The 25,866-nt window shown below is 44.1% G+C and overlaps 1 protein-coding gene across 4 annotated transcripts in view; it reads right to left on the reverse strand.

The window, feature by feature from the left end:
• DIAPH3 (diaphanous related formin 3) overlaps window positions 1–25,866 on the reverse strand; it is an 801,864-nt gene that overhangs the window by 436,651 nt on the left and 339,347 nt on the right. For all 4 annotated transcript variants that reach the window (XM_073663944.1, XM_073663945.1, XM_073663943.1 and 1 more), the window contains 5 exons: window positions 16,918–17,028; window positions 16,285–16,403; window positions 10,462–10,578; window positions 2,994–3,112; window positions 2,824–2,888 (listed from right to left, as the gene is read on the reverse strand). In XM_073663944.1, coding sequence (XP_073520045.1) covers window positions 2,824–2,888; window positions 2,994–3,112; window positions 10,462–10,578; window positions 16,285–16,403; window positions 16,918–17,028 — 531 coding nt within the window. The remainder of the gene's footprint in view (window positions 1–2,823; window positions 2,889–2,993; window positions 3,113–10,461; window positions 10,579–16,284; window positions 16,404–16,917; window positions 17,029–25,866) is intronic.

The following is a 25,866-nucleotide window of genomic DNA, read 5'->3' on the forward strand; positions in this document are numbered from 1 at the left end:
CAAGATAAATACGCTTCACTCTATGCCCATGACATTCTGAATCATACAGACAGATTAAAAACAGAAGAGATTAAGTCACATATTGTAAAAATAAATCTCCAATAATGAAGAGGTTTCACTGCATTACTGTCTCATTGTTGAGAAAAGACATATCCTGCAGAGTTTCCAAGATACATGGGAATTGAAAGAACTGAAATGCCAAAGACTGAGAAATCCATACTGTGTTTATTTCTTAGGATGAAAGTAAATTGGATATGATAGACGGAGGTTCAAGCGAATGTTTCATGGGAAGGTTATTATGCTACGTATGCCTGGATGGCAGATAAAATAATGTATGGTGCATATATTCGTTTTCCCAAAACAGTAAACAATCTCATTCTTCACCACTCACTAGTTTGTGTCTTTAATTAAAAAAAAAAATAAAGAATTGCACTAAGGAGGCAGTCAAAGATTTGGTGAGGAAATGCCCTAAAACATGTCAGCCATGAAATAGCAAAGAAATATTGTAACCTCTCTAGTGATGGAAATGGCGCAGTATGTGCGTGCCCGGCGCAGCGCGTTCACGTCCAGCGCGCTATGTGCATGCCCGGCGCAGCGCGTTCACGTCCAGCGCAGTATGTGCGTGCCCGGCACAGCGCGTTCACGTCCAGCGCAGTATGTGCGTGCCCGGCGCAGCGCGTTCACGTCCAGCGCAGTATGTGCGTGCCCGGCACAGCGCGTTCACGTCCAGCGCAGTATGTGCATGCCCGGCGCAGCGCGTTCACGTCCAGCGCAGTATGTGCGTGCCCGGCACAGCGCGTTCACGTCCAGCGCAGTATGTGCGTGCCCGGCGCAGCGCGTTCACGTCCAGCGCAGTATGTGCGTGCCCGGCGCAGCGCGTTCACGTCCAGCGCGCTATGTGCATGCCCGGCGCAGCGCGTTCACGTCCAGCGCAGTATGTGCGTGCCCGGCGCAGCGCGTTCACGTCCAGCGCAGTATGTGCGTGCCCGGCACAGCGCGTTCACGTCCAGCGCGCTATGTGCATGCCCGGTGCAGCGTGTTCATGTCCAGCGCAGTATGTGCATGCATGTCCAGAGCAGTGCATGCTTGTCCGGTACAGTATGTACTTGCCTGGTGCAGAAGTTGTATGTCCGGTGGAGTAAATTTGAAATATTCTCAGCTTATGAATTCATGTGATCAGACATCCAATGACTCCCACCTGTCAATCAGTGACACTGCACCCACCATTAGGCTATGGAGTTTTTCTGCAGCCAAAACCTGCACTTTTGGCAGTAAAAACGCTGCGCTTTTGCATAATTTTTTGTGCGGAATAAGTGCGACTTCTCTACCGTACATTTAATAAAGTTAGCTTTATTAACCAAAAACGCAGAAAAAATGCTGAAAGAATTGACATGCGGCAGATTAAAAAAAAAGCTGCAGTTCTCAAATTCAATCAGGAATACAATAAAAAGCATGTGCATGAGATTTCTGAAATCTCACAACTTTTGCTGGTACTATAAATAGAAAAAAAATCTAATTTGCACCCTCGGGATATTTTCCCAAGTCGTGTTCTTGCGCTTTTTTGGGGGGGTTTCACATATGTGCAGTGAATGAGATTTCTGCTTATTTTTTCTTGATTTGAAGCACTTTCAAATCTCCGGCATGTCAGTTCTTTCAGTGTTTTTCACCCATTCTGAGAATGAATTAAAAGCATCAAAAACTAACGCAAAAACTGGCGCTTGTTATGCAGCGTATTTTTCTGCCAACAGACACAGTTTTGATGCAGAAATGTCTGCAAATACTTAACGTGTGCATGTGAGAATAATTACATTTTGTTGTTTAGGGTTATTTTAGTTTTATGGGAACCATTAATATGTGGTTTTCAAAGTTGATCCTTGAAGGGGTTTTCTGTTTTTCAATAAAGTAACTCCCAATTGCTTGCAGTCATATAAAATAATAGTACTCGCCCTCCTCGCAGATCCAGTACCATCTGTTTGGCTATCACGGTGACGTCATGTGGACAGCAGGCATCAGTGTGGCAGCCAATCGCGGAGGTCGGGGGCTTGTGCCATTTAAGTGGGCAGAGCCGCTGAACGTAACTGTCTGCAGCGGTGATGTGCGCTGTAGGTGTAACGTCACCACTGCATCCGAAACACAAAGACCAGCAGCAGAGAGTCAGTGCTGGATCCGGAGGGAGGGTTCCATTTGCTTTATTATTTGACCTAATTGCAAGTGTTGGGGGTCCATTTTGTGACAGTGGAAAACTCCTTTAATGAATATCAGATTTAAGAAAAAAGGATGAAAAACTTGAAAATTACAGTTTTGTTACCATAAACACCTATTATGAAGGGTAATGGTCTAAAGGGAAAATTTATAGCAAGACAGAAATAAAGGGGGTCTTTTTTATCTCCTTATCAATGTAATAGTTAATGAATGTTTGATCACTGGGGTCCATCTAATTCACTTAACTAGGGGACTATGTGCACAATGGATGTGAGGAGGAGCTGGAGCAAAGAGGTCTGAGCCTGCGGGCTGCTCCCAACACATTAACCGAAACACCCAATTCTCAATATATAACATGGCGCTGGGAGCTTCAGGCTATGGGACTGCTTCTCTGCAGAGAAATGACTCGGGGGGCACCTTTCACCATTTTCCATATACGAGCGCTCTAACCTGCCGACTATAACTATTATTTCAGCCCATTTCTTTAGAAAGCTCCTCTAAATAGTCCACATTGGAGGCAGCAGGTAGCCGCATATTCATTATTTCGGCTCATGTAGCGTAGGGCACAGCAGTTGCCTCTTATTTTCCACTCTTTACGTATATACACAAAATGCTACACACTTTTTTGGTCATCTCCAGGTATCTTTCTTCATATTCTTCTGTCTTAGCTTTGTCTATACAGACGTCTATAAAAATAAGAAATAGACAAGGCTCCAGTTAGAAATCTAAGCTGCGGAGCAGCAGCTGTCAGAGCTGCGATATTCCAGCTGAGCCATTGATGTAACACTTACCTAGCAAGTAACTGAAATCCACATCTAATCTTCTCCTGTACGTGAAGTCAGGGTCCACACCGCTACGATGCAGCACTACCTGGGAGACACACTCTTCTAGGATTTTGAAATATTGTGGTCTTAGGGGACAACAGAAAAGCATGGTTAAATGAGAGCATAGAAAGTGGAGAAAAAAGAACTTACTGGGGGAGATCAAAATCTTACACATGTAAATGAGTGTATACAAACAGCAATAATACAATAAGACTAATCATAAATCTACAACACCATTCAATAAATCAATAATCGCAGGCCCTTGAATGTTTTCCCACAAATGACACCTATCCACACAATAGATAATAAACACAATTGCTGGGATAACCCTCTGATCATTAAATAAGGGGGTACGGGGTCCAGCAATGATAAACCGCAGTGAGGGGGGGTTTGAATGGAGTGGTGGTCCAACATGTGCGGTGTCGTATTATGCAATATGAATGGGACTGATGGAAATGGTGCAGGGGGCATGCGTGACCACAAATCCATAGAAATTCCTCCCTACAGTGATGAAAATGGCAGGGACCACCCGAACCAGGACCTGCAGTCTAGTGATCAGGGTTGGTCCCAGTGATAGAATTCCTCAGTAATCAGCTATTTCTCACTTATCCCATGGAAAAATACTAAATGGCAGTCGAGGGACAATCCCGTTAATATACAACACACAGTACAATTCTTTTGACATCCAGAATCTGATAATCTGGCGCTAGTTTCAAGATCAGAACTGTGACTTCATTATTTTCTTAGACATATAATATAAACAAAAGAAAACTAATCATCATTTGAAAAATGTTTAAGACGTTTACCGACACAGCCTGTAGCATTGGGATAACCCCAACATGAATGCATGCCTCATAAATAAGTTACAGAAATGCTAGAACTTGGTGATATAATATGCTTGGCTTAAAGAGAATCTGGAGGCAGGTTTTTGTTAGCTCATCTGAAAGCAGCCTGATATAGGCAAGGAGACCCTGATTCCAGCGATGTATCACTTAGTTTACTGGGTGCAGTGGATGTGACACAATCAGAGTTCTTATGTAGCATGAAGCAGAGCTGAGAAAGCGAACCCCACCCACACCAGGCTCTCTGTGTACATTGTCTATGGACAGTGAGCTGCTTATCACAAGAGGGGCAGAGTCGGACAACTTAGTATGTGCCAGCTAGTCACAGCAATGATAATCACCTGGTGATAAAACCTTCATTATAAGTTAACAGCACACAGCCTATTAAGTGACACATCAAAACCTGCTGACAGATTCTCTAACAGAAATCCTTATATATAACCTGTTATAGCTTTGTTTTATATTTGTTCAAATACACCAATACTCAAAAAATAAAACATATGAATGAAAAAAAAATGTAAACCGTTTTCTCAAAAAGCAGCCCTTTACGGTTACATTTTTATTTTGCATTTTAACACTCAGCATCATTCACATTGTGGAGTAGAAGTTCAGTCCTTTTTGTGCTAGAATTCCCCGGGCTACAGCTTCTGGAAAAAGAAGTCATGTTCAACTACCGTGTTAAGAGTAACCGCCAGTTTAGTTTTTATTAAATAAATCAATAGTACACATGAAAATGAGAAAGTTTGTAATATATCTTATCAGGGAATTCTGCTTCTTTCTCCTCCTGTAGTGATCTTTCACTTAAGTCATGGGTAAAATCTGTATTCAGTGAAGACACATTTCACATTACTGACATAGGAGATGGCAGGTGGTGCTTTTAACATTCTATAGAGAGGGGAGGATAGAGACAGACAATTCTACTGCAAGTTCCATAGAACTTTATGAGCACCAACTGTCATTTCTTCTTTCAGTAATGGAAAAATCAAACATTTCACCCGTCAACTGAGAATTTTGAGAATGAAAGATCCATCCAGTAAGAGAAAGAAATGGATTTCTCTAAAAATAAATATTACAAAGTTTATTTTCACATGTACCATTTATTTCTTAAAAAATTAAATAAGACAAAAGGCTATTCTTTAAAGGGAACCTATCATGTCGCAAAACACTATCAACCTGCAGATATAGGGTTAATTTGCAGGGAAAGAGAGTTACAATGCTTTTGGGCCACCCAGAGGAAATTAACCTTATTCCTCCCGGGAGCTGCCATCTATCAGTCAGAGGCGTGGCTGGGGCGGGTACAGTAAGCACGCCCCGGTACTCTGACAGTTCGCCCTAAACACATGCGCTGCCGAGTAAGCTGTCAATTCTAGTGCTGGGGCGCCCTTACTGAGTGGTGGTTGTAGCTGCACGCCTGACTGTAGCTGGGGGCTCCCATGAGGAATAAAGATCATTTTCTCCCGGTAGGTTCCCTTTAAGCTATATTATGTTATGCCTTGTTTCCATATGTCAGTGGTCTCAGATAAGTTTTTTGTTTTTATGCCCAAGCCAATCATAAAAGGCAAAGCCGTGCACTTTTTGCACCAGTCAAACATCTGTAGCCGGATCAGAAAACTCGGCATGCAGCGCCTTCTGATTCAGCTCTAGCTCCAATCCGGAGCATTAACTGATGAGAGGCAATGATGTTCTGGATGAATGGAAATAATACCTTAGAAATCTATGGGATCAACTCCGTCATCAGATCTCTGCCAGAGTTTCTGTACCACGCCGGAGAAAAAGAAACTCAGATGGCCGGATAAGTGAGGGAAAAAACAAAAAACCTTTGCGCAGACGTGCTTGATTGACTCTAAGTCTGCAGAGTGTGACAAATTATATGCATGGGGTATAAACCCCTGGCAGGGCGCCATAACTCTCTTATAGCACCATGTTACTAAGTGCAACACCATAAGTTAGTGCTTTTTTCCTCCAAAAGGAAGAATGAAGATCTAATCCAATAATTGGGAGGTTTTCATTCTTACTTTAGGAGGAGAGAGTATCAATTTTTGACTAATTTTTGACCAAGACTTATTACATTATCTCTAATTCTAATTCTAGAAACAATGTAACAAGTCTCTAACTGCTTTAGAATAGTATCCACCCAGAGAAACTACATTAGTCCCTGTGAAACATGGAAGGAAAACTGAGGAGTACGGTGCTCCATGAACAAGCTCTACAGATGGGACAAGAACCAGCACTTCCTAAAATATTAGATATGAGGAAACCCGGCTGCGAGTGGTCACCTCATCAACAGGCGTAGAAACAAACGGCAGAAAAATCAATCAATACTCTTGTGAAATTATTAAAAATGGTGCGGCGGCTGCTGGAATAAATTATCCAGATAAGAAGTGGATAATCCAATAAAGCACTACATTGTGAAGAATCATTTCATTCTGATGCCACAACACGCCATTCTCCCGGCTCTTATGATCAGTAAAATCTGCATGCAGCAAACACATTGCAATTAATCCTCCTAAAGATCCCTCTAAACTGCAGAAATGGAGCGTCGTCTCGTCGTCAGAAGTGACGGGTCACAGGTGCTTAGCACACAATACACACTATACAATAAGAAGCCATGTATTACTGTAAGCCTCTCGGTAAGCGTGGCATTTATCTGCTGCCGTGAAGGGAATTGCTTTAACTTTATTTCCAGATTATTCCAGCATTATGTACTCGTGCATGCATTATGGCAACCAAAGTAATTATGCAAACCGTCCTTTGCAAAACCAGGAGTAATGAAAGGCAAATATGGAGAGCATGTTCAATCCCGCGTGTCGATTATTAGTGATAGCAGCAAAACCAGAGGAAACGGCGTCATAATGACAAATATTTGTGATAACAGGATTAAATCTATTTATTACATTGACATAACCAATGAACTCCAAATTAAATGCTCAAAGATGGAGAATAAACCATTGGAGAGGAGGATAACACTGCTGCCGCTTATTTACATACACGTAATCCAAATAATTCCACCTAATAGCGGTTCTTGTGCCTCACTGTACTGCAATCACGTTCCTATAATTTATGTAATATCTGTAAGGGAGCACGTGGTGGGACCGGTGAGGAACCTGATCACATCACAAGAGATCGCAGGGGGCGGCGGGAACGTTCCCTATAAACACAGTAATGTCTGTGCAGTAAAGACGTGAAGCAGCAGTAGAAGATATATCACTTATAAAGAGACAATCACTTAATTCTACAGAACTGAGGCAAAGTGAATGTATCATCAGAATGTGACATTGTTTAAAGGGGATTTACAGTTGTCCCTCGGCTGCAGTTTGTTTTATTCCCCCTCCCTGGGTCCAACGCTGTCTCCACTGCTGCTCCGAGTGTGATTGTCTGAAGCACTGACATCGACAGCCCTGCAGCCAATGACTACACTCAGCAGCTCTGAGTGGTGCATGTCATTTATATGAGCGAAGTCAAGAAGCTCACTGATTGGCTGCAGCGCTACCAATGGGATGTCAGCGTTGCAGACAGTATGAGCTGTGCAATAAAAGTGCATTTTTTAAAAGCTACAAACCTTAGTGAGGCACATAAATTACTTTATTGGAATGTAGCCATAGGCACATTAAACATTATGGTGGTAGCTTGGCACAATAAGAGGACCAGACAGGTTCCCTTAAAAACAATCTCAGAAATCTTGTAATTTTCGCACTGGTCACTTATAATACATTTCCTGACCACGTGAGTATTCAGCAGTCTCATTACCATCACAGAGACGGTTATGTGGCGCCCCTGAGGGTTCAGTCGCCACAGAGGTACTGCACCTCACTCAGAGGTGTGGTGCCTCCCTTCACTCAGGTAAGGAGGGAGTGCTGCACGGAACCCCAAACACCTGCATCCAACACTACACTGCTCCAGGCCAGCTGGAGGGGCAACATGGAGAGTGCAGCTGCTGAGCCCTGACCATGGCTGGAGTGGGGGGAACCAAAGGTAGGGGGAACCAGTAGTGGGTGTGGGTGGAGGAAGTAGTTAGAGGAATAGAGGAAGCACCATCATAGGAGAGATATAAAGGGAAGCCATCTTAGGGTGGCAGATCAGACAGAAGGGACTGTCAGGGAGCAGAGTCTCAGCCAGAGCTCTGCTCCCCAAGCAGGGCCTAGTCTCAGAGGCCCAGGAGGGGAGCAGGGAGTAAGCTCCGCTCTGCAGAAGGGATCCTAGGGGGTACGGCGAGTGCAGGCGGCACCCATACACCCCGAACCTGCCAGGTGTCAGGAGGATCTAGGCTGCAAGAAGGGGACTGGCCCCCGGCCCAGTTGTGCAGCTTCAAGCCTCGGCTGGAAAAACCGGAGGCTTCTGGCTTTTATAGCCAGTAGCCAAATCCCCACTCCAATCCAAGTAAGGTCAAGCAGGTCTGTGTAACTCCGACGGACAGGGGGAACATCAGAGCACCTGAACAGGATTCACAGTGGGAAGCGCAGGGCAGGAGGGAGTAAGACCCAGCGTGAAGTCGGTCTGGAGAGGTACATAAGAAAGTGGGGTTCCGGCAGGTACACCCGAGCTGCCTCAGGGAGGACTGAACCCCAGCCCAGTGAACGCAGTGCGACGCGGGAGGCTTGCCCCAGTACAGTGCACCTGTGGACTGTCTAAGAACTGTGAGTAAATCTTGGATGACTGCACTGTACTGCCTCCGTCCCTCTCTTTCGCTGGTGCAGTTTCCCTCCCTGCACTACAACGCCCAGCGCACCTCCATTTATCTACACTGCCCTGAGGCCGGCTCCTCCATCTCAAGCTGCCCTAACATCTGCCTCAGAGGACTGCTGCAGCGCTGGTGATCCTCACCAGACACCACAGGTGGCGTCACGACAAATCCCCTATAAATATCCCCTTTTTGCACTGACCGCCCTGGGTCACGGACCGGGCCAGCCACCGTGATATCCCCTGCAAGCAGCCACAAGGCCCGGCTGCCGAGTACCCCACAGCCCTGGGGGCGAGTCAGTTACAATGAAATATCCTGCCTGTATACACAGACAAAAGAGGATCCACCATTCACAATAGATGATCTTACAAGCCACCCCTGACCCATCACAATGAACTATGTTCAAATCAGCGCGTGAAAAGTCAATATTTCTATACAATTCAATGGGGTCTGAAACAGTCTACTGCTACTGATGCCCATGTGGAAACAGAAAAGTACCGGGGTCTATCATTAGATCAAGTGGCTATGTGTGAAAGTTGTTGTTTTTTGTTTTCTATTATTTAGACAGTGGTATCAAAAATTGATTAAAAAAACACAACTGTCAATGTTTTTTTTTAAAGAAACACATCTTAAAAAGTTTTATCACTGAGAGTTCAAAGAGACCCTCTGCCCGATCGCTAAAACTCAGGCCGGACCCACAATCTTTAAACTGACACCAGCTTCTCGCATGAGAGTTCCAGGACCATTTTTTTTTTTTTTTTTTTTAGTGATCACTGGGGGTCTCAGCACCTGGGCTCCCACTGAACAAAACTAAGATTTAGGAGGAGTCAAAAGAGTTGTGAAAGTGCAGTTGCACAAATAGGCAATAAACCAATAATTTCACAATTCAATGTCATGGGTATTTATGCCAATAGCATAAAAATTCTAAAGTACAAGAATTATTGCACCTTATTAAGTGCTTACCTGCAATTTTACTACATTTAAACCTCCATTTTCACAAAAAAAAGTAGTTTCAGGCGTCTGCCACATATATACTTCTTAGTATGCCTCAGTAAAAGGACAGCCAGGAGGTTCACTTTAATACACACATTAGAGGGTCTCATATCAAACACAAGGACAGAATAGTTAATGAATAATGGGGAGCGGGGCCCACGGTAATCATTGGAATAGTGGGAATTTGAGTTCCTATTGCCATCTCACCAGAGAGCATGTTGCAGTACTTGGCTGCAAATTTACAAAGTTATGGCATAAATATGAGTTTGATGAGCGCACCTATGGGACAGTCTGAATAGGCAGCACACGGCACAGAGAGGCAACAGACGGCACGTGGCACGGCGAGGCAACAGACGGCGCATGGCGAGGCAACAGACGGCGCACGGCGAGGCAACAGACGGCGCACGGCGAGCCAACAGACGGCGCACGGCGAGCCAACAGACGGCGCACGGCGAGCCAACAGACGGCGCACGGCGAGTCAACAGACGGCGCACGGCGAGTCAACAGACGGCGCACGGCGAGCCAACAGACGGCAACAAACGGCACAGCAAGGCACAAATGGCACAAGGCACAGCGAGGCAACAAACGGCACACGGCACAGCGAGGCAACAAACGGCACACGGCACAGCGAGGCAACAAACGGCACACGGCACAGCGAGGCAACAAATGGCACACGGCACAGCGAGGCAACAAACGGCACACGGCACAGCGAGGCAACAAACGGCACACAGCACAGGGAGTCAAAAAACAGCACAGGGACAGTCCCTGACATCAGCGCCCCACAGGTGATGAAATATACAAACCAGTATGGGGTTTGCTTGGAATATTAATAAAAGATTTTTGTGTCATGTCAGAAGAACTAACCATATACAATACACAAGTATAATATAAAAAGGTGACAAATGAAAAGACATGTCCTAACCTTGCAAAACAGTCGTTGCGGATTATTAGAAGATGTTGAAGAATGGAAAGAAAATATCCTTCAGAATACGTGTTCTTGACAGAACTCCACAGCACACTGAAAACATCGCTGGCATCAGTTATAATGTTAAGGTAATAAAACTGACAGACTCCGGGATATAATTACATTTATGCGCAGGGAATAAAAATTTGATATACCATTACAGCAATTGTATATGATAATTTCCCAATATTAAAATATTTTTAATAATTCTGCCCACTCCACTAGTCTCACATGTCCATCAGTGAGTGATGAAGGTTATTCTCCACACTTCACTGCTAATTCCTCAAGGCTCGCTGTGAATATTTCAGTTATATCCCAGCTTCCCGACACTACATATAGATATACATGTAATGAGAATCTAGAGAAGATTAACAAGGATTTATGGGAGAATTTATGTAACATGGGTACAATCACGTCAGTAAGTGGAACATCATTTATGCTCTGAACGGGACAAACATATGTTTTATTAGTTAATGCATTATCACAAAATAACATTGCTTAAATTAACTTTCTGTGTAAATGTTTTTCTTGGAATTTTTTTTTCACATATACAATCTTTATTTAAAAATATTAGAAATCTTGAAATTTCACATTGACCACTGGAGCTTTTTATTTTATTTTTTTAGACTAACTTCCTGTTTTAGGAAATGACACATGTACATTAACAGCAATGAACCAACTCTGACCCTATCTTTTGCAATGAAGCATATAATGATCATGTGCAGAGTTCATTGTGGAGAGGGAGGGGCTAGCTGTGACATTGCCTATTGTGACTGGTGAATTGGGTGTTATCAGCTGTGTATAGAAATGTTACTTGTCATTGTAATGCTGCCTCTACTTAGAGGGGTGGTCCGGTCTAAAACTACAAATTTACAGTCATTCTGTGTGACTGCAGACTTGGAAATTCTTACACTGAGTGCACCACGCGTTATGAGGATTCTATGGTGCTGGCGCGGGGTGACCACAAGTAGGCGATTTGCATACATGTGGTCACGTGCCGACTAGATGGGTGCGGAGGCCAGATAGTCTAGTCAGTATGTGGCCAGAGGTTTGCAAATCGTATACTTGCAGTCAAGAGACGTCTCATTGCCAGTGACAGCACATCCTCACAGCGTGCAGCGCGCGTGATGGGAGGATTCACACAGAGGAACTGCAGACTTGTAGTTTTAGACCTAACATCCCCTTTAAGGAGCCTGGTGAAAACGCATCCTGGAATGACAGGAAGTATGAGTATCAAAAAGCCCCAGTAGCCAGTGTGAAAAATGCAAGATTTCCAAATTTTTTTTATTTTTTTTTAATGAAGATCATGATACAAAGGAAAAAAATAATTTCATTTTTTAAAAACACTTGTAAACAGAAACCTGACTTAAATAATAGGTCATTTTCTGACAGAACATTCTTTTTAAATTCAATTTACATCTTTTTTTTTGTATTAATTTGCATATTATAGGTAAAGTTAGCCAACTTTCTAAATAGTCTTCACTAACATGTCTAATCATTTTCCAGCTGCAGAAAGTGCATGAGCTCTTTACTGACCTACAGTATCTAGCCTGTAAAATCAGAGACAAATCCGTCAGAACTCTACTCTCGGCCGCTCTTTTCTCAGTGTTTTAAGATAAGAGGTGGGAAAGCATCTACAGGTGCTTCTCACTAAATTAGGATATCAAAAAGTTAATTTATTTCAGTCCTTCAATACAAAAAGTGAAACTCATATTATATAGAGTCATTACAAACCGTGATCTATTTATAAAGTGTTTATTTCTGTTAAAGAAGTTGTCCGGTACTTTTTTTTAAGTTGCCCAAAGTATTCAGCATGTGGGCATAAGTATATTTGTAAATACCTTGTGTTGCTGATGATGCCTGTGAGTGGCGCTATCGGTGGCCGCTCACAGGCATCACGTGACCCCCCCCCCCGCTGACGTCACAACAAGTGCGGCATGACTCAGTGCTGGGGTCCCCGTGGTGGCTGCTGGGTTGTGGGCGGGGTTATTCCCCGCATCACACCCAGCATCCACTGCACGCTTTCCCAATGAATGGGGAGAGGGAGAGTGCGTGGTGGATGCCGGGTGTGGCGCAGGAGGATAACCCCCGCCCACAATCCAGCAGCCACTGGTGGAAAGCGGAAGAGGGACCCTCGGCTGCAGCCTGGACTTGTCGTGACGTCAGCGGATGTCAGAGCCGGCTGCAGGCGGGGGTCACGTGCTGCTTGTGAGCGGCCACCGATAGCGCCGCTCACAGGCAGTATCAGCAGCGCAAGGTATTTACATAGATACTTATGCCCACATGCTGAATATATTGGGCAACTTAAAAAAAAGTACCGGGCAACTTCTTTAATGATGATTATGGCTTACAGCCAATGAAAACACAAAAGTCATTATCTCAGTAAATTAGAATACTTTATAACAACAGCTTAAAAAATGTTTTTAAAATCTGAAATGCATGTTCAGTAAATGCACTCAATACTTGGTCGGGGCTCCTTTTGCATCAATTACTGCATCAATGCGGCGTGGCATGGAGGCGATCAGCCTGTGGCACTGCTGAGGTGTTATGGAAGCCCAGGTTGCTTTGATAGCCGCCTTCAGCTCGTCTGCATTGTTGGGTCTGGTGTCTCTCATCTTCCTCTTGACAATACCCCATAGATTCTCTATGGAGTTAAGGTCAGGCGAGTTTGCTGGCCAATCAAGCACAGTGATACTGCCGTTTTTCAACCAGGTATTGGTACTTTTGGCAGTGTGGACAGGTGCCAAGTCCTGCTGGAGAATGAAATTTCCATCTCCAAAAAGCTTGTCGGCAGAGGGAAGCATGAAGTGCTTTAAAATTTCCTGGTAGACGGCTGCGCTGACTTTGGTCTTGATAAAACACAGTGGACCTACACCAGCAGATGACATGGCTCCCCAAACCATCACTGATTGTGGAAACTTCACACTAGACCTCAAGCAGCTTGGATTGTGGCCTCTCCACTCTTCCTCCAGACTCTGGGACCTTGATTTCCAAATGAAATGCAAAATTTACTTTCATCTGAAAACAACACCTTAGACCACTGTGACGCGCCCCCGGGGCAATGGGGTACTCGGCAGCCGGGCCTATGGATGTTGGGGGGGATATGTCACAGTGGCTGGCCTGGTCCGTGGCCCTGGGTGGTCAACCAAAAAGGGGATTGTAACTTGGATAGAGATAAAAAATAAAGTAAATAGTTCGTGACGCCACCTGTGGTACCTGGTAAGGTTTACCAGCGCTGCTGCAGACCTCCGGGGGGTGATGGGATGGCAGCTGAGGTCTTTCTGCTCCCCACAGGTGGAGCGGGCCCCCGGGGCAGTGTGGAGTTTGGTGGGTGGTGATGCTGGGGCTTGTAGTGCAGGCGGGATGGCGCAGCAGGAGTAATTGACAGAGACAGGGGATTCGCTTCAATACCTTTACAGGTGCGGATGTCAGGTACGGTCCAGGGTACTCAGTAGGATGGGTGCACTTCAGGACTTCTCCCCAGTGAGCGGGTATAAGACCTCCTGGTTTGTGTCTGCCTCTCTGTATGCTCCTGGCCAGCCTGCAACTGGGCCTAGCTTATGTGTCGTGCTGTTCCTTCACCTGTCGCTCAGTAGTAGGACCTTCTGCTGGCAACCACTATCCCTGGTCGCCGGGGCCTTCGCGGTTCCTGGTCCTGTGATGGGTTTAGCATCAGGTCTGCCAGGGACTTGTAGTCCTCCTGGAATGCCGGTGGTCCCTACTGGGTATAAAGGACCCTGTAGGCGCGGACCCGGTGTCCTGTTTGTATCTTCGGGGTGAGCATATGATGCTCCTCTGCTCCATTCAACTCCTCTCTCCTCTCCTCCTTGCCATCGGCCATACTCGGGGCCCTCAGAACTCAGCAGCAGACGTGCTGCATCTTCGCTGCTCTCAGCGTCAGCACGCTCTCCAACAACTAACTGAACTGCCTGGCTCCACCCTCCATATATATATCCCTAACAGGCTCCCTCTGGTGGTATGAGGTGGAAAGGTGGAGGTGTTTGTTTGTAATGAGGGCCTCTTGTGGAGAAGTCCGTCCATGCACCCTTTTGGGTCCTGTGGTACCTGTGGACAGCAGGGTGCCACAACTGAGCAACAGCCCAGGTCTTTTTCTCCTTGGCCCAGGTAAGACGCTTTTGGCATTGACTATTGGTCATGAGTGGCTTGACAAGGAATGCAACACTTGTAGACCAAGTCCTGGATACGTCTGTGTGTGGTGGCTCTTGAAGCAATGACTCCAGCAGCAATCCACTCCTTGTGATTCTCCCACAAATTTTTGAATGGCCTTTTCTTAAAGGGAATCTATCACCCCCTGGCAGACAAGAGACCTCTAATATGGCCATACAGGTGATAGAAAAATAAATCTATACATACCTGTATGGCCCATAGTAGAGGTCTGCTTGCAGAGAAATGTGTTTTCATAAAAATCGGTTTTCACAAAAAAGCTCTTGATGATAGCGGCGATTTGCAAATGCGTGGGAAGTGAGTGAGACGAGTGCATGTCACAGGGCCCTGTGACATGCAGGGGAGGGGGGAAATATGCAAAATAAACTGATAAGCGGGGATTTCTGGGCTTCCTAATCAGAGAAGCCAAGCATGTGAAAACCGATTTTATAAGAACACAGTTCTCTGCAAGCAGACCTCTACTATGGGCCATACAGGTATATATAGATTTACTTTTCTATGACCTGTATGCCCATATTAGAGGTCTGATATCTCCTAGGGGGTGACAGATTCTTTTTAACAATCCTTTCAAGGCTGCAGTTATCCCGGTTGCTTGTGCACCTTTTTCTACCACACTTTTTCCTTCCACTCAACTTTCCATTAATATGCTTGGATACAGCACTCTGTGAACAGCCAGCTTCTTCAGTAATGATCTTTTGTAGCTTACCCTCCTTGTGGAGTGTGTCAATGACTGCCTTCTGGACATCTGTCAAGTCAGCAGTCTTCCCCATGATTGTGGAGCCTACTGAAACAGACTAAGGGGCCCTTTCAATGGCATCGGAAGCCTTTGCAGGTGTTTTTTGTTAATTATTCTAATTTACTGAGATAATGACTTTCGTGTTTTCATTGGCTGTAAGCTATTATCATCAACATTAACAGAAATAAACACTTGAAATAGATCACTCGGTTTGTAATGACTCTATATATGAGTTTCACTTTTTGTATTGAAGAACTAAAATAAATTAACTTTTTGATGATATTCTAATTTTGTGAGAAACACCTGTATATTCTCAGGGAGGTTAGAGAAAACAAGCAGCAAATAGTGAGAAAAGCACATGAAGGGGAAATCATTCCAGGAATGAAGATGTGCAGTTACATGAGAACTTGTAAAGTTCTCATGTACACACAGATCACACATCCAGCATGTATTACTGGAAAAGACAGCCAAAAAATATAAATCTTGGAGCAGGTTGCAAACTGTATAACAAGAGTCTCAATGTGGATAAAGGCATGAAAAATTCAGCTGATACCTATAGTTAAAAAAGTCACACTAGTAAAAAATTCTGCCCTACCCAATTCAAATGTGTCTATAAGCCTCTTAATGTAATGGTGGTCTTCCCACTTCTTAATGTAATGGTGGTCTTCCCACTGACAACAAAAACGAAGCCCACATGAGAATTCTGCTTTACCAGACAACACGTTTGTGAGTCTGTGATCCTCTCTGGCTCCTATATTTGGAGTACTGGCTTTTTTTACATGGTTGGAGCCTTTCTTTTACATATTCTTATAGGTTTCAAACAAACTACAGCTCCTGTTATTGCTTGTTATGAAGGATATTCCATTTCTAAGCGGACATCGTCCAGGCGGTGAGAAAACTCGATCATGTCTTCTTCCTTGTGCTCATCAAACACTCTCAGCTGGATGTCCAGGGCATCATTGCGGATACTTTTTAATTGCTGTATGAAACAGGGGAGAGACATAAGGCTTAGACATATAGCTAGAGGCATGTGGAAAACGTTCATCATAAAGACGGGCTCCAATTTAGTAACTGCTTTCCCACAAATGATCTCTAGTGGGGTTGTATAATTTATTAAAGACCAACCTTCCCGGTGCTGCTCGCAATCGCTGAGGTGAACCTTTTAAATGTTACATCCATTGTTTTTAAGTCGCTACATTCATTAAAAATATCCATTTTTAATCTGTCTCGGGAATATTAATGCCTCTAGGAAACCTATTAAAACGACGCGCTTGTGCATTAAATCAATGTTTAAACAGGTGACACCCGAAATCCAGGCTTGGTGGCCAGCGTGCTATGTATGCAGTAAGAAGGCTGGGGTTACGTGAAGCACATCTCATCTCTGCAAATGAGATTACATTATTCCAAAAAGAGAAGTTTATCAAATACGTTTTCCACTCCGGTCTGTGGAAATTTAAATATTAATGTAAAAACAGTGACTACAGGGCACTTACCGGCAAGATCTCCTTCAATCCGCAGCGCATAAATTCATTTCTGATGTGAAGCCTGAAGTCCAGATCATCAGGCGACGTTACTAGAGCATTGATGAGCTGCATACAAGCCACCTACAGCACAAACAGGGAGAACATTAAAATCTCACATTTCCAGTTTTCATTATATTTCAATGGTAAAGAGGTCATTACAGGACGAAGGAGGATTTGGAGCTTGCAGAAATAAAGCAGAATAACTAGGAGACAGAGCCTAAATAATAGATTCTTTACAGTCTCCTAGATGCATGGACAGTACAATACGGATAGTCATATCATGCAAACAACCACCAGATCAATACGACTAAATAGCGGCTCGTTATCAGCTATACTGCTCCGGAAATATAGATTCTCCAGCATAGCAATATGTATATCGCTCAGTTCGCAGCTCCGGATCCCACTGAGCGCAGCACATCAGGCCTTTTCACAATTCATGGAACCAATACTGTGGAAAATTAAATCAGGCTGCAGAAAGGGCTAAATACATTATCTGCAGCCAGGACTGCCAGCCACATAATACCCTGCGATGTGCCCGAGAACCTTTAAGCAGAACTGAAGTTAAAAAATCGCCCTTTTGCACTGCAGCCATCTCTATGTATTTTTCATGTGTTTTCTTAAGACCTTACTGTCAAAGCTTTTCAGCAGAATCGCTCCTCTCTCTGTAATGAATTGCACTATAAAGGAAATGCAATGGAAGAAAGCAAAATAGTCGAAAACTGACGCTGCTGGCAACCAGACGGAAATAATTCCCACAGGTATTATAGCTCTACAGTTGTCACCTTGAAAGCCAACAGCAATCTCCAGTCTCCGCTGTTAGCTCAGAGTCGTGTTTTGCAGAGAACCATGAACTGCCAGGGCTGCCCAATTTATGGTGCGGCGTGGAACATATAGTTAAATATAGGGCAGGATTAGAGCAGACAGCATTGATCATCAGATCTCCAAACAGATTTACACAACTTTAATGAACTGTCCACGGACGCTGGAGCAGAAAGTGTCCCTATTACAATGTTTAGAGAAAAGGAATCCACTTATTACATCCCCATCCTCCCGGCAGCGGTACACCGGCACAAGATTTGAGAATTAAAAACACATATAAGGCTATGTGCCCACGATGCAGAAATGCTGCATATTTTTTCCGCTTCTCCCTGGCAGAAAAAACGCATGTGGACTGTACATGCGGACTGTACATGCGGACTGTACATGCGGACTGTACATGCGGACTGTACATGTGTTTTCCTGCCAGGGACAAGTGGATGTGAAGCGTTCTTCACATGCATTTCCACATGCGGGTTGACAAGCGCTTTACAAGCGATTTTAGCATCACTTGGAGGAAAGTGCTTGTCAACTTGGTCACACTATATAAATCCATGCAACCAGCATGGATTTATATAGTGTGACCAAGTAATAGTTAAAAAAAAAAAAAGAATAAGAATGGTAAAAAATAAAGATTATACTTACCTTCTGATGGCCCCCGGTCTCCTTCGATGTGTCCGGTGTGTTGGGCGGAGGCCGTGGACCATCGGAAGGTAAGTATAATCTTTATTTTTTATTTTAAATTCTTTTTTTTTACAGGTACCATGGTACCAGAGTCTGGAGGAGAGTCTCCTCTTCACCAGACCCGGGTACCATCCGCACATTGAATCGCTTGTGCACATGTAGTGATGCAGATATCAAGCGTTTCAATGCAAGTCAATGGCGGCAATTACGCTGCGTGCCGGCAAAATTAATGGACATGCTGTGTATTTTTCCGCAATGATAATCAGCAGCGGAAATTCCCGCAGCATGTGCACAGCACATGCGGATTATCATTGGGGACCATGGGGCTTGTATTACCAAGCGTTTTTTAAGTGCTTTCATTGCGGAAATTCCAGGCAAAAATGCTTGAAAACCGCATAGTGGGCACTCAGCCTGAAAAGATTAATTCCAGACAGAAAATTGTGCCCCTCTCCTCTGTTTTATTAAGTGTGGTACAAGTCTGGGGGTCACATTCATGTTATGTATATAGTGATAAATAACTCACAACAAGTGTTACATGCACACCGCTAGGTTCAGATAGGGGCGAGACAGGTTACATGAATTCTTTGGAATCCGGGGGGAACCGTTACTCAGGGCAACCATAGACCATGTGCTGCAGCTTCTCTCAGGCACACAGGGGTATTGACCCTCAGGCACAGACATGTAGGTTATTTCACTTGCTGACCAGACACACTTGACAAGAGTCCTCATAAATGGTAGAACAGTAGCATTTAATAACTTGCACTGGGTGTGCAGCTTCTAAAAGTCTTATGAGCAACAGGCTCCAGTGACAAACAGTACAGTTTCCTTAGCAGCACAGCAGTTCACAGTCTTCCCAGTAGTACAGGACAGCACAGTTCTAATGCAAAGGAACATTAATGAACACATCATTCTTTACAGCACAGTGAGATGGAGGAGAGGGGTGGGTGGGGGGTTTGCTGAGGGAGATGATCCCTGTGACACCATTTTTACCAGTCCTTAACTTTATGCCTGACAATACTCTGCACTGCTAGTTCAGGAACTCTACCTGACCGGTGCTTAGCTTCACTCCGGACTTGAATCCTTTTCACTTGCAGGGGCGATCCTTTGAGATAAAGAACACACACACCACCTTTCTCTTCGGCTCTAGCCAGACAGTAAACAACTTCCCCACAATCCCCCTGGGGCTCTGCTAAAAGACTCCCCTTCTCCTGTGACTGTGTTAACCCCTCTAGTTGCTGATGCTTTTAAAGCACCAGTACTACTTCTGCATGTCACACTCTGCAAAAGCACTACTTCTGCAGGTCACAAAAAGCCACGTTCACACATTCTTATGTATATAGTGACTAATAACTCACAATAAAGTCACGTTCACAGATGTATGATATGTATATAGTGATCAATAACTCACAACGTGAAACACTTCCCTGAAAGCCTTGGAGAGTGGGGCGGGAAAAAGCCACCAGTGCTCTAGCCCAAGACTAGTCTCTGAGTGGCTTCTCAAAGTATGTTTTCTCTGAAACACTGCAGCCATTTTCAGTAAAATATGCACGGCTGCAGTAACGCAGCAGGTTAGTGCTGCTGGTAGTTTGGGCAGTATGAATCTACTGTCAGGTTTTATTTAGAGAAATCTAAAAATCTGGCAAAAATTATAAGATCTTGGGTAGGTGGTACAGATTGCTGAAACGACAAATGCCATCTTTCCCCAGGAACTGGAGTCGTGTTTTGGCGCTGTGAACAGACACATGTTGGGGCTGTGCTGGTATTGAGCCTTTCTTGGAAGGGGAAGGGGTCTACTTCTTATCAGAGCACATGTAACAACAGATCGCTCTGCTGCCAATCCTGCCTGGCTCTACCGTCTCCCAGGAAATCAACACGCCTATGTTTTTGCTTGACAGCAGCACTATCCGTTATTCCCCCGCAATGAGGCACCACACACACGACGGCCTTGCTGAAAGACAAGTCATACTTAGCTCAGGTAGAGGAGATATCAGCAGAGAGCTCTGAAAACAATGAAAAGCTCCTTAAAGTGAACCGGACAACTGATTAACATGTCCGAGCCATGGGCAGCATTCATCAGGCACTGTATGGTCTCAGCCAGGTATGTTTGACTCTGAAACGCTGCGGCGATTCAGAGAAAAACATACTTTAAGAGCTGTGGGGAGCAAGCCGTGCTGTAGACTAGTCGGACAGGTACGTCCCTGGCGGCTTTTCTCCGGCCGCTGCTCTGCGCGCTCATATACGAAGAGACTTGTACCTCCAGAACAACGAGAAGCTACTGGGGACTCGCCAGTCCAACTACTCTCCAGCGTGGATCAGACAGCATCTATCAGCGATCAGTTTCACTTTAATATCTGGCGGACATGCTTCCTTGTAAGACATTCAGTCAACTTACAGAACTTGTTCACATAGTGTTACCTATGTAGAGCTTTGCCCATAGCTTCAATAGAGGGCAGTTCTGACACCTGGGATATGTTTAGTGCACCCCACTCCCAGACATACAAGTGGGGTTACTCCACCTCCCGCCCTTCTCCACCGCTATTTTTTCTTAACTAGTGATTATATTACAGCTCCCAGGATGCACTGCTAAGGTGGAAGGCTCAGGGAGTTTACCATCTGATGTGTGACATACAGAATACCATCGTTATGTGCTCAGCCATGTGAGGCTGCTGCTTTTCTATATGTTACTTTGTCTTACTTACTGTACTGTTAAAGAAAATTCAATACAGCATGATTAAAGGGAATCTGTTGCCAGGTTTTTGCGGCCTAATCTGAGAGCAGCATAATGTACAGTAGATACAGAGACCCTGATTCCAGTGATGTGTCACTTACTGGGCTGTTTACTGCAGTTTTTATAAAATCACAGATTAATCAGGAAGAGATTATAATTGGAGGACTAGTTGGCCTGCTACCGTGTAGTCCTCCATATTCTTGATTTCTGAATAACCCCATCCCCCACACTGATTGGCAGCTTTCTGTGTACACGGTGCATAGGCAGAAAGCTGGCAACCAGTTGCGTGAGCAGGTTATACAGGGCTCAGCATTCAGAGGACTGCAAGATCTGCAGCAGAGAAAACTGTTCTTAATTATAACTGCAGTACCCAATAAAGTAACTGATACATAGCTGGAATCAGGGTCTCTACATTATGCTGTTCTCAGATGGAGTATCCAACACCTAGTGATGGATTTATTTTATATATAAATATATATGGTGGACAGGATTCATGCACCATAATGAGGCATTCAGAGTCACTTTCTGCTCCGTCTGGCCTCTGTTCCGGCAGTGTCAATCTTTTTTAGGCGGGTACAAAAGACATTACAGAACAGAGGCCAGACAGAGCAGTAAGTGACTCAGTCGGTCTCTTTATAGTGAACAGAAAGAGAAGCTGTAGAGGGAAAAAAAAGTACCAGAACATAGGGTAAAACCCAAATGGGGGAGGACTAGAAAACAATGGGTGGTGCTCACCTGGAGTGCTTGTATAAGAGACAACCACTGACCGAGAAAAGAGTATCAGCTGCTACTGCCCCGTGGCTGGGGGAAGAAATCCGCCAGAAGGAATTCACCAGGGTTCATCGTACGCTGCACTGCTGGAATAAAATTCTCTTGAAGGATCTTATTGCCACAACGTGTTTTAATGCCGTACCGGCAGTTTTATTAAGTGAAAAAACTTGGCAATAAAAGTCTTCAACTTCCCTATGTCAAGAGAATTTTATTCCTGCAGCATAGACTATTATAAAAGTGAATCATCCACCCTGGTCTTTATAGTAAATGGCTCCATCGGGAATTCTGTTCTCATACCGTATTTCAGAAGGTCAGACGAATACACTGACTCACAAACGTGTACCCCGAATATGCTGTGAATGTAGCCTAGTCACAAGAAGTTTACCTGTGCATTTAAAGAGAACCTGTCAGCACCATTCTGTAGTGTAAAGTCAAGACATGGCTGTAATGGTGTTGTAATACTGATTATAATGATACCAGTAGTAAAGAAATCAGCTTTGTTGTTCCTCTTTAATCATCATTTGAAGTTTTCTGCTAATTAAATATCGGTGCATAGGGGCTCCCTGTTTGTAACTCCCCAGCTCCTCCGCCTGCCTATGGTCTCTGAATGAAAGATCACTGCTGAAATTTCAGAAGAGGAGGGCCCCTCGCAGGCCTGAGGCGTGCCCCTCGCAGGCCGGAGGCGGGCCCCTCGCAGGCCGGAGGCGGGCCCCTCGCAGGCCGAAGCAGCAAAGCGATTTCTTCACCACTGGAATCAATGTAGTCAGTGCCATTAAAACCATGTCTTTACTCTACATTACAAAATCGTGTGGACAGGTTAACTTTAAAGTGGCCAAAACCTCTGAATCCACTTTTCGGACCCAGCTAATCAGCAAGATATACACTTCCTTTATGTAAGTAATTCTAGTGAAACAATATATTTATCGTAAAATGTTTGATTTTTTTGCTGTTTGTGTCAGTTTTAGCACTATACTATTACATAGAAATACATCAGAATAAAGGCTCAACTGTCATCAAATTTTATAATTAAAACTTGTTGCAGAAATTGAAATATTTTCATAAGATTTAAAAGTCATATCTGTCTGGAGTCATTTTATTAAATAAGGGAATCGTGCCATTAGCAGGTTTCTAATGTAATTTTATTGCAATTGCTCCCTATGCAATACCCAACTTACAGGGTAGGCAGAAAAAGAGAAAGCACTCATAGGAGCCCTCAGCACAACACTACAGGGTGGGCATGCCTTCCTTGGAGAGGCCAAGCTGCCATAAACGGGGCTGTATATGGTAAGGAGTTATTCCACAAGTAACAGTCTATTAGAGAAATGCTCACAAAGCAAGTCCCTATTGTAGATGCACACAACGATGAGACATCAGCGGAACGTACAATGCTTCACCAGCAATCTAATCAATGGGGTGCTCTGAAACAAGATAATAAGGTCTGCAGTATTTCCAGAAACCACACATTTATTGGTGTGGAGCTGATAAAATTTGCCTATGATTGGTTCTTCACAATAAAAAATTATTACATGAACTCTAGGGTATGTGAGATATAGCAGCCAAACACATGCCAGCTTGTGCTTTGCTATTAAAGGGATCGTCTTAGGAGTAATATATATCTATAGATGTAGATACAGTACAGACCAAAAGTTTGGACACACCTTCTTATTTAATGATTTTTCTGTATTTTCATGACTGAAAATTGTACATTCACACTAAAGGCATCAAAACTATGTTATTAACACATGTGGAATTATATACTTAACAAAAAAGTGTGAAACAACTGAAAATATGTCTTATATTCTAGGTTCTTCAAAGTAGCCACCTTTTGCATTGATGACGGCTTTGCACACTCTTGGCATTCTCTTGATGAGCTTCAAGAGGTAGTCACCGGAAATGGTCTTCCCACAATCTTGAAGGAGTTCCCAGAGATGCTTAGCACTTGTTGGCCCTTTTGCCTTCACTCTGCGGTCCAGCTCACCCCAAACCATCTCGATTGGGTTCAGATCTGGTGACTGGTGAGGCCAGGTCATCTGGCGTATCACCCCATCACTCTCCTTCTTGGTCAAGTAACCTTTACACAGCCTGGAGGTGTGTTTGGGGTCATTGTCCTGTTGAAAAATAAATCATGGTCCAACTGAACGCAAACCGGATGGAATAGCATGCCGCTGCAAGATGCTGTGGTAGCCATGCTGGTTCAGTATGCCTTCAGTTTTGAATAAATCCCCAACAGTGTCACCAGCAAAGCACCCCCACACCATCACACCTCCTCCTCCATGCTTCACGGTGGGAACCAGGCATGTAGAGTCCATCCGTTCACCTTTTCTGCGTCGCACAAAGACACGGTGGTTGGAACCAAAAGATCTCAAATTTGGACTCATCAGACCAAAGCACAGATTTCCACTGGTCTAATGTCCATTCCTTGTGCTCTTTAGCCCAAACAAGTCTCTTCAGCTTGTAGGCTGTCCTTAGCAGTGGTTTCCTAGCAGCTATTTTACCATGAAGGCCTGCTGCACAAAGTCTCCTCTTAACAGTTGTTGTAGAGATGTGTCTGCTGCTAGAACTCTGTGTGGCATTGACCTGGTCTCTAATCTGAGCTGCTGTTAACCTGTGATTTCTGAGGCTTGCGACTCGGATAAACTTATCCTCAGAAGCAGAGGTGACTCTTGGTCTTCCTTTCCTGGGGCGGTCCTCATGTGAGCCAGTTTCTTTGTAGTGCTTGATAGTTTTTGCAACTGCACTTGGGGACACTTTCAAAGTTTTCCCAATTTTTCGCACTGACTGATCTTCATTTCTTAAAGTAATGATGGCCACTCGTTTTTCTTTACTTAGCTGCTTTTTTCTTGCCATAATACAAATTCTAACAGTCTATTCAATGGACTATCAGCTGTGTATCCACCAGACTTCTGCACAACACAACTGATGGTCCCAACCCCATTTATAAGGCAAGAAATCCCACTTATTAAACCTGACAGGGCACACCTGTGAAGTGAAAACCATTTCCGGTGACTACCTCTTGAAGCTTATCAAGAGAGTGCCAAGAGTGTGCAAAGCAGTCATCAAAGCAAAAGGTGGCTACTTTGAAGAACCTAGAATATAAGACATATTTTCAGTTGTTTCACACTTTTTTGTTAAGTATATAATTCCACATGTGTTAATTCATAGTTTTGATGCCTTCAGTGTGAATGTACAATTTTCATAGTGATGAAAATACAGAAAAATCTTTAAATGAGAAGGTGTGTCCAAACTTTTGATCTGTACTGTGTGTGTGTATATACATACACACACACACATACATATAAATATATACACACAGCTATAAATATCTATAGACACTGATGTCCTGTCACAGCGACATACAAACACTGCAGTCAATCAATAGTAGTGGTACAATACTGTGGCTAGTGATTGGCTGCATTAGTCACATGTCCCTGTGACATCACAGCAGGAAAGAGAGACTGGCAGGGTACCGGGTAGTATCAGAACGGAAGAAACTGGGGCTCGTTCCGGGGAAAGTATTGATATTTTTTTTAAAGCCAATCTGTTCTTTTTATAATAAATATTTAATGCCTAGGCAACCCTTCAGATATGGAATGTCTTCTAAGTCAGCCCTTCCAAACACATTGCCCAGAGAAAAGCCTTATGCTGTGTTCGCAAAGAGAGTATTTGCGGCTGCATATTTTTGCAGCATCAAAAACAAACGCAGCGTCCTATAGTTCCCTCACAGTGGATGGGATATAAAATTGATCTCCTGCCCACTGTGCTGCTTTTTATTCAGAGTAACCTGACCTGCGGTGCGGGTATCAAATCCACAACATGTCAATTTCTCTTTGGATACGCTGAGTTTTAGGTGAAGATTTTTCCCATAGATTCACATTAAGTGTGGAAAACTAGGTATAAAATGTTGTAATCCACACATGACT

The sequence above is a fragment of the Phyllobates terribilis genome, unplaced genomic scaffold (genome assembly GCF_046119375.1).
Source record: "Phyllobates terribilis strain yellow unplaced genomic scaffold, ASM4611937v1 Scaffold_2__4_contigs__length_985480577, whole genome shotgun sequence".
NCBI lineage: Eukaryota > Metazoa > Chordata > Amphibia > Anura > Dendrobatidae > Phyllobates > Phyllobates terribilis.